The 10248-nt window shown below is 43.1% G+C and overlaps 1 protein-coding gene across 1 annotated transcript in view; it reads right to left on the bottom strand.

The window, feature by feature from the left end:
- Positions 1 to 6579: 6579 nt before the first annotated feature.
- Positions 6580 to 10248, bottom strand: part of LOC123770523 (uncharacterized) — a 70066-nt gene continuing 66397 nt past the window's right edge. The window contains exon 9 of the mRNA XM_045762484.2: positions 6580 to 9265. Within this exon, the coding sequence (XP_045618440.1) occupies positions 8888 to 9265 (378 nt within the window). The 3' untranslated portion in view covers positions 6580 to 8887. The remainder of the gene's footprint in view (positions 9266 to 10248) is intronic.

Here is a 10248-nt window from a genome sequence, read left to right as displayed (position 1 = left end):
CATGGGATTGCATAAAGATTGTCATGGGATTGCATAGAGATTGCCGTGGGATTGGATGGAGATTGTCAGGGGAGACCGATTCAAAATCATTTTGGGTCGCCAAATTTAAAGGCATTGACTAGCATAATGGATAGTTAAAGTGGTGTACACGAGGAGGTGAAGTGTGGGTCATTCAGTAAGGATTGTCTTTAGTGTCACCTGATATGTTTGTTTGATAATGTACTTGTCAGTAGATATTTATCATGTAATAGAATATTGTAGCATATTTGCTAATATATTAATAAAGATGAATAAAATCTTTATCTTTAACAAAATGCAATTTGTCTGATCGGGAATGGTGCTCACGATAAGAGGTTAAACTTGACTTCTTATTGTGTTGTGATATGGAGAGATTTCCCTGTATAAGGATGAGTAGTTGGTATGTTGGGAGCCGGTCGGCCGAGCGGACAGCATGCTGGACTTGTGATCCTGTGGTCCTGGGTTCGATCCCAGGTGCCGGCGAGAAACAATGGGCAGAGTTACTCTCACCCTATGCCCCTGTTACCTAGCAGTAAAATAGGTACCTGGGTGTTAGTCAGCTGTCACGGGCTGCTTCCTGGGGCCTTCCTGGGGCCTTCCAACCAGGCCTGGTTGAGGACCGGGCCGCGGGGACACTAAAAAGCCCCGAAATCATCTCAAGATAACCTCAAGATGTGGCCACTGGAGGGTAGATGCTAATTAGCTGGGGGCAGCTCATTGTTGAGTACAAGTTACCCACGGACCAAAGAGTCTATAATAACTCGTCTAGTGCTGTCCGGCAAAGATTTGCATCACGATTTGCTTGTCTCTGAAATACAGTACATTGTTTGTAAAGAAAAAGAAAATAATAATGATCTATAATAGTACAGTACTATACCGAACAGAACAGTGTTCATCTATTATTATTCTTATTGGTGAGGGTGTTTCCTCAACCTGTTCTCATAGCTGAGCCTTCTCAATTCTGGTAATAATCTAGTTGCAAACCTCTGGACTTTCTCAAACTTCTTTTTTGTGCCTTTATTGTTTTTCTTGACCACACTTATATGTGTCGCTTACCTCCGGAGACTAGCATCGTTACAGCGGAACATTATGCTATTCTCTATGCTCTTTGTCTCTTGCTGTCTCGTTGTCAATCTTCCTTTGTGGTTGTCGTTGACTCTTGCAGTGCCTCGTGGCTCGTGGGTTCTTTAATCCGGTCCATCCAGTGGTCGTCGAGATGTAACATTGGCTGTTTCTTATTTCCAGTAAATTTAAGTCAGTTGAGTCTTGTTGGGTTCCCAACCACATTGGTGTCTCTTTAAATGAGCGTGCGGATGCTGCCGCTAGGGAAGCTGTCTGCTTTTGTCCCATCTCCCGTAAAGGTATTCCTTATTCCGACTTTTACCCAGTTATTCATTCCTCCATCCTTACCCGTTGGCAGGATTGTTGGTCTTCTGTTACTGGTAACAAACTGTGTACTCTTAAGTGTAGTGTGTCCTCGTGGCCTTCTTCCTACCACCATAACCGGCAATGGGAAACGGCTCTGACGAGGTTGCGTATTGGCCATACACACTTAACTCAGTCACTTAATGGAGCGCTGCCCCTGCTTCTTATTGTCCCTCTTATGGTCGTGCATATCCTTGTTGAATGTCCCGACTTCCAGGATGAGCGTGTGTCTTGCTTTCCAACCATCCCTCGCGGTTGCTTATCCCTCGATAGAATTTTTGGTGAATCGAATACTTTTGATATTGTTCACCTTATGCGTTTCTGTTCTCGTACTGGCATCCTTGGTGATATTTAGCGCCTCTGATTGTTCTGCACATTTGCTGGTGCTACATAGCCTTCCCGGTTTGGTGCCTTCTTTTGATAATTACTTACTTCTTTTTTGTGCTTTACAAGGTGTGAGTTCTATGCTGGTACTGCACACTTGAGAAATGGTCCAATATAGACAGTGTGTGAATCTAAACTTGGAGACTTAATAGCCTCCATGTTAGATTCTTAAATGATATTCTTATGTTTGTTAGCATTACATATGTTGATGATATCCTTTTCGCCCAAGCTTCGGATGTTAGTGTAAGCCTATGGAAGTTTGGCACCAGTTCGTGGAAATTTGTTACTGGTGTGCAGTTTTTGGGGGTGACCAGAGATCATGGTTATTGTAAACACATTGGCCAAGTGTCAGTCCACACCGAAGATCCCTGACACCAACACATCTAAGATCTCATCATTGCAAACTCATAATTACTAACTAGTGGCCTGCCAGCCTTGACAGATCTTAACTCTAACTGATAAGGAAAACTTCTGAGTGACATTATGCAGGCTGGTTTAAGATGTAAATCATCAGGTGAGGGATTTATTCTGCAATAGTTTATTGTTTGCATATGCTCGTCCTATGATAGGTTACAGTAAAATTGGGCACCTATTTCAGTTATGACCTATGATAATTTGTCCTCGTGGCTTTTCTTGTATTGCTGAAAAAAAAGTGGGGAATGTCCTTAGCCACACAAGGTTAACAAAGGGCACTTATGTACCAGAATCCTGCCTCCTAACTGTCCATTGTTCAGCAAGTTATACATTTCATAATAAAATGTCTTATGCACAATAACATCACATTAACGTGATGTATCAAAGAGAAAACCAATAGGAGCCAAATTAACCAAGTTATTGTTGTATCTGTAATCCCTAATTATCTCCTTGAAATAAATATTGGTGAAATTATGATTTAAGGTGAGACAAAGACATTAGTATGCATATGTACTTTTAATAGGGTGCTTATCACTGTGTATAACACAGGTACTGAACCATCTGTCTGATGGCCAAGGTTTGGAAACTTGACAATGTTCAGAGAATAAGTTGGTGTGACATACAAGATACTTGTTACAAACATGGGAGACCGGGACATGGGACACAGGGAGAGTTGCCTCAGTGACACTACCCAGGCAGAACATGTGCTTCACAATACTTCTCGAGTGACGTATCATACGTGTAGCTTAATCCAGAAATGTTTAGTTTTCTCGAGAGGTCGCATAATATATAAACCTACATTATGATCACTGACCGTCTACACAAACTTCTTAGTAAAAGACTGTAACAAAGAATTTTGCATTGCTGTCTTGCATACAAGTTCAAGACTGATGTTAATTGTTAAATTATTTGCATTTTGTATTAGTTTACAGTGAGCACATTCTGCTGCTCATGGAAGAGTTGGTTAACCTGACTGTCCTTCCACTTATATGATAGTAAGTTAACTCTTGAAGGGCTTACAAATGAATGCAAAACCTTAGCTGTAATATTTGTTGTTCAAGAACAATTTTGCAGTGGCAGAAAGGCATAAACTAGGTGGGAGGTCTGGCTAACCTGAGCCACCAAGACCTGGGGGCTTGATTATATGCTTTCAATTAATGGAAAACCTGGGCTGGTGGCTAGACTGAAGAGGAACTTGGAAAAGGCGAGTGGTAATGGAGGTTCTTCATACGGAAGTAAAATAAGGTTGTAACGAGCAGATTAGATTCTTTAAAATTATTTTTGTTTGAGCTTTCTCTTTATTGATTTTAATTTAAAACTAGGAATAAAACTTCAGTGGCGAATAAAATAAACAAAGAGAAATTACAAATTATACATTGTTTAATAATTCTTGTAGAGAGTTCTGCACTAGGTGATATAAAATTAAAGTCTAGTTCAGCTAAATTACTTTGTTACTTTGACTAAAAGTTCAATAAGAAGTTGTCAGTGTAGAGTTCAACAGGTGGCAATATTGCCACGTTATCATGGAATACATTGATAACAATAAAGATAACTGCAAAAGCCCTGCTGATCTATGTGAGGCAACTCCTATTCATATCCAATCAAGCTCACTTATATACACACAGTATGTCTAGGGCAAGCTTGAAACAATCCGGTGATCTCACGTCTATTATGTTACCCAGTAATTTCCTCCGTAAATCAACACCCTTATTTCCAGAGTAATATTTACCCAGGTCTTTTTTGAAACTAAACTTTATGCAATTTGTTCCCATTGTCTTGTGTTCTATTATGTGTCAATATATTTAACTTGTTATTAGTATTCCCTTTGCTGTACCCTTTCATTCATTTGAGTACTGTACTTCAGTCATATCACTATTCTGTCTCCTGAGAATGCAAATTAAGCTTTCTTAATTTCTCTTTATAAAGAAAGTTTCTAATTCCTGGAATTAACTTTGTCATTCTACTCTGAACACACTCAAGTAAATTTTCGACCATTCTATAGTGTGTCGACCAAAACTAAACTGCATAATCTAAATGGGGCCTAACAAAGGTAGTTACCTATCTTGTCGTTATCTTGCAACGACTCTAGAGGTCAAGGTCCCTGCGGCATTCTCTGACCTGGCCTTCTGGCCAAGATATAACTGAAGGATATAATTAATATCATATTGCTAATGCTTCTAGATACGAATCTGAGCATCCTATTCCATACGTATAAACGTTGATTAAGATCCCTCCTAACCATGACTCCCAGAATAGGGATGGTATGTTGACAATACCAAGTCTGTTTTGTTTATGTAATTTCCACATATCCATCTGATGTCTGCAACTATCATTTCCTAGGAATTATTTACCTTATATTTATCAGCATTAAGCTGATGCATCTGCCAATCTTTTGTTAATTTTAAAAGCATATTTAAATCATCTTGTAGCAATTTTGAGTCTTCTGACCTTATTTCTTGACCTATTTTTGTTTTTATGTTTGAAAATGATACTGTTCAATCCTTTCTAATTTATATGCTGTATTGTAGAGAGAGAGATACCCCCCTTGGGGTACTCCACCTGTAATGGTGTTCCACTTGGATTTAACTTTATGCAAACCCTCTTTCTCTCCTGGAAATAACCATGCCCTAATCCAACTTAGGATAACCCCTTTAGTTCCGTGCACTTCTAATTTTCTAATAATCTTTTGTGAGGCACAATATCAAAGGCTTTGCTGTATTCAAAGTAAAGAATATCACAATCCACAATAATATACTGAACTTAGGACTGGGCTCAGGTACTGAACATGGAATACTACTTACTATGTCAGGGATTCTTACACTGTACAACTATTTGAGTATAAGTATAATGTACAGATGTACAGTATATGATAGACGAGAAAAACCAAGCTAGCGCCTCTGTTATCTTCCCGTGGTGTTTATATATAGGACAGTACTGTACTTGATTATTATGATTGTTGAGAAAATATTCCATGAATAATTGGATATTTTTGTAGAGAATCATTTTCTGACAGGCATTAAATCAAGAGGAATAATGATTTTTAAATATGCAGTACAGTATTGTATACAACGGAGGTATGTCGGTGAATGTATTGGCAGTTTTCTTTCATGTTAATAACTGTGTTGGTCCTTTGTTGTGGTATGTGTGCAGAGTACCGAGTGGTCGTGTTATGTTGTGGTATGTGTGCAGAGTACAGAGTGGCCGTGTTATGTTGTGGTATGTGTGCAGAGTACCGAGTGGCCGTGTTATGTTGTGGTATGTGTGCAGAGTACCGAGTGGCCGTGTTATGTTGTGGTATGTGTGCAGAGTACCGAGTGGCCGTGTTATGTTGTGGTATGTGTGCAGAGTACCGAGTGGCCGTGTTATGTTGTGGTATGTGTGCAGAGTACCGAGTGGCCGTGTTATGTTGTGGTATGTGTGCAGAGTACCGAGTGGTCGTGTTATGTTGTGGTATGTGTGCAGAGTACCGAGTGGCCGTGTTATGTTGTGGTATGTGTGCAGAGTACCGAGTGGTCGTGTTATGTTGTGGTATGTGTGCAGAGTACAGAGTGGCCGTGTTATGTTGTGGTATGTGTGCAGAGTACCGAGTGGCCGTGTTATGTTGTGGTATGTGTGCAGAGTACCGAGTGGCCGTGTTATGTTGTGGTATGTGTGCAGAGTACCGAGTGGCCGTGTTATGTTGTGGTATGTGTGCAGAGTACCGAGTGGCCGTGTTATGTTGTGGTATGTGTGCAGAGTACCGAGTGGTTGTGGTATGTGTGCAGAGTACCGAGTGGCCGTGTTATGTGTGCAGAGTACCGAGTGGCCGTGTTATGTGTGCAGAGTACCGAGTGGCCGTGTTATGTGTGCAGAGTACCGAGTGGCCGTGTTATGTGTGCAGAGTACCGAGTGGCCGTGGTATGTGTGCAGAGTACCGAGTGGCCGTGTTATGTGTGCAGAGTACCGAGTGGCCGTGTTATGTGTGCAGAGTACCGAGTGGCCGTGGTATGTGTGCAGAGTACCGAGTGGCCGTGTTATGTGTGCAGAGTACCGAGTGGCCGTGTTATGTGTGCAGAGTACCGAGTGGCCGTGGTATGTGTGCAGAGTACCGAGTGGCCGTGTTATGTGTGCAGAGTACCGAGTGGCCGTGTTATGTGTGCAGAGTACCGAGTGGCCGTGGTATGTGTGCAGAGTACCGAGTGGCCGTGTTATGTGTGCAGAGTACCGAGTGGCCGTGGTATGTGTGCAGAGTACCGAGTGGCCGTGTTATGTGTGCAGAGTACCGAGTGGCCGTGTTATGTGTGCAGAGTACCGAGTGGCCGTGGTATGTGTGCAGAGTACCGAGTGGCCGTGTTATGTTGTGGTATGTGTGCAGAGTACCGAGTGGTTGTGGTATGTGTGCAGAGTACCGAGTGGTTGTGGTATGTGTGCAGAGTACCGAGTGGTTGTGGTATGTGTGCAGAGTACCGAGTGGCCGTGTTATGTTGTGGTATGTGTGCAGAGTACCGAGTGGTTGTGGTATGTGTGCAGAGTACCGAGTGGTTGTGGTATGTGTGCAGAGTACCGAGTGGTTGTGGTATGTGTGCAGAGTACCGAGTGGCCGTGGTATGTGTGCAGAGTACCGAGTGGCCGTGGTATGTGTGCAGAGTACCGAGTGGCCGTGGTATGTGTGCAGAGTACCGAGTGGCCGTGTTATGTTGTGGTATGTGTGCAGAGTACCGAGTGGTTGTGGTATGTGTGCAGAGTACCGAGTGGTTGTGGTATGTGTGCAGAGTACCGAGTGGTTGTGGTATGTGTGCAGAGTACCGAGTGGCCGTGGTATGTGTGCAGAGTACCGAGTGGCCGTGGTATGTGTGCAGAGTACCGAGTGGTTGTGGTATGTGTGCAGAGTACCGAGTGGCCGTGTTATGTGTGCAGAGTACCGAGTGGCCGTGTTATGTTGTGGTATGTGTGCAGAGTACCGAGTGGCCGTGGTATGTGTGCAGAGTACCGAGTGGCCGTGGTATGTGTGCAGAGTACCGAGTGGCCGTGGTATGTGTGCAGAGTACCGAGTGGCCGTGGTATGTGTGCAGAGTACCGAGTGGCCGTGGTATGTGTGCAGAGTACCGAGTGGCCGTGGTATGTGTGCAGAGTACCGAGTGGCCGTGGTATGTGTGCAGAGTACCGAGTGGCCGTGGTATGTGTGCAGAGTACCGAGTGGCCGTGGTATGTGTGCAGAGTACCGAGTGGTTGTGGTATGTGTGCAGAGTACCGAGTGGCCGTGTTATGTGTGCAGAGTACCGAGTGGCCGTGGTATGTGTGCAGAGTACCGAGTGGCCGTGGTATGTGTGCAGAGTACCGAGTGGCCGTGTTATGTGTGCAGAGTACCGAGTGGCCGTGTTATGTGTGCAGAGTACCGAGTGGCCGTGGTATGTGTGCAGAGTACCGAGTGGCCGTGGTATGTGTGCAGAGTACCGAGTGGCCGTGGTATGTGTGCAGAGTACCGAGTGGCCGTGGTATGTGTGCAGAGTACCGAGTGGCCGTGGTATGTGTGCAGAGTACCGAGTGGCCGTGGTATGTGTGCAGAGTACCGAGTGGTTGTGGTATGTGTGCAGAGTACCGAGTGGCCGTGTTATGTGTGCAGAGTACCGAGTGGCCGTGGTATGTGTGCAGAGTACCGAGTGGCCGTGGTATGTGTGCAGAGTACCGAGTGGCCGTGTTATGTGTGCAGAGTACCGAGTGGCCGTGTTATGTGTGCAGAGTACCGAGTGGCCGTGGTATGTGTGCAGAGTACCGAGTGGCCGTGGTATGTGTGCAGAGTACCGAGTGGCCGTGGTATGTGTGCAGAGTACCGAGTGGCCGTGTTATGTGTGCAGAGTACCGAGTGGCCGTGTTATGTGTGCAGAGTACCGAGTGGCCGTGGTATGTGTGCAGAGTACCGAGTGGCCGTGTTATTATATAACATCACGTACTATTCTGCTGCCAATTATCGTCCTTCTTGCCTTCTCTCTTTACTACCCGGCCAACTGTTGCTTGTCAAAATACTGCACATGTAAGCATAAATAATTGGTTACACTTGATGACTTATTTCTAACCATGCAAATGATTTCCTGTTTTAAAATTTATTAAAAAATTTCCAAATTTTTAACATTTTACATAATGCTACATTGTACCAAGTAGCTTCATCAGCAGCATCTTCTGTACATAATAAATTTGCCCTATAAGTAACATGTAATTTTGTTCCAGCTATACATGAAGCCTGTCGTGATTCTTGTGTGTTTTTATCAGTTTGAATGTTAAATGCCCCGAGGCTGGTGAACGCCATCTCCAGAGACGGCGGCTCAGTGTCTTCAAACACTTGATACACACAACTTCTGTGCCACTCACCGCTTTACACGTCCTCACTTGCCTCACAAACACAATACAAACACACAATTCTTGCCTGAGTTTAAATCATTAGATAAAAGTATTCAGCATCCAAATTTCGTATACATCTTACATATAACAAGTCTTTATAATATACATATATATATATATATATATATATATATATATATATATATATATATATATATATATATATATATATATATATATATATATATATATATAAAATTTATATATTTATATTCTTGAACTTCTTGATCACAGCAAAAAGACTCCAATTTCATTTAGATACTAAAACTAATCAACTTGCAGGATTTCCTATGGGTTCAACTACACCATCGTCAACTTGTCGTGATATACTGATCTCTGTGCGAGTTGCAAATCGTATCCGTGGGGTTGTAGGAGATGGTACTGGTGTGCTTGTAGTTGTGGTGGCTGGTTGGACAGTTGAGGTTGGCTTGTGGGGAACATTGAAAAAGCGGGTGGTGGCAGCATGTGGTAGACTAGTGGTGGGTGTCCGTACAGACGATAGTGTGTGAGATACAGTGGGCGATGAGATGGTAGGTGGCCGACTCGTTGTAACCTGCAGTGTTGTGGGACGAGTAGTTGCGGCAGGACGAGATAGTATGGTGCTCCCGTTTTCGTCGAGAGGGTTCGATGACCCGGCTGGGTTGCTCTCCTGCAAAACAAAGTATACTTAATTATTCTATATATTTACAGATTTGACTAGTGTGTATATAATATGAAGTGCAATATAGCTGAGTGTTGGTGTGGATGACTGGTGGAGTGTTGCGCTGCTTGTTTGTCCCTCGTGCTATACTGTATTGTGAAGAATATTATAAGAGGCAAGTGATATTTATAAGGCTTTATTCACTAAATTTATTTTACTCGCTAAATTGTATTAATATTTTTTCTCAGCATTGATGCCTCCCCACCTCATGATATTATTCCATTTACCACTGATAATTTGTACAAATTTTTGTATAAACTCTCACTCCAATTCCCTTGATCGCCTCTCTCTGATGCCTCCTCCTGATCTGGACTCCATCAGTCCACTTCTGGCCCATCCTACTGCCTCCTTGACTCAATCTTCTTTGGTAGATTTACCTATGCCCCCTAACTCTGATTTCGCTGAACCTGATCCTCCCTATATACTGTGTTCTTCTTTGCTTTTCTCTTGTTATCTCTGTTCTTGACAACGTCTCTTCTTTAATGGAATATTTGTGGTTTTTGTGCTGTCTTCCATGAACTTCAACTTCTGATCATGCAGTTTTTGCAGCTTTGTGGCTGTCTCCAGGAGCTGATGCTTGGCACTCGTCCTGGGGCCAGATTCACGAAAGCACTTACGCAAGCACTTACGAACCTGTACATCTTTTCTCAATCTTTGGCAGCTTTGTTTCCAGTTATTAAACAGATAATGAGCTCCAAAGCACCAGGAGGCTGTTTATAACAATAACAACAGTTGAATGGGAAGTTTTCATGCTTGCAAACTGTTTAATAAATGTAACCAAAGCCGTCAAAGATTGAGGAAAGATGTACACGTTCGTAAGTACTTGCGTAACTGCTTTCGTGAATCTGGCCCCTGGTCGCTTCCACAGTTACTCCTTTCTCTCTTCCCCTCCAACTTTTACTGGGGCTCCTAACTATACTGTTATCTTAATC

This window comes from Procambarus clarkii, chromosome 46, assembly GCF_040958095.1.
Source record: "Procambarus clarkii isolate CNS0578487 chromosome 46, FALCON_Pclarkii_2.0, whole genome shotgun sequence".
Lineage (NCBI taxonomy): Eukaryota > Metazoa > Arthropoda > Malacostraca > Decapoda > Cambaridae > Procambarus > Procambarus clarkii.
Note: the sequence above shows the minus strand (reverse complement) of the source record. Positions and strands in the feature narration are given on the sequence as shown.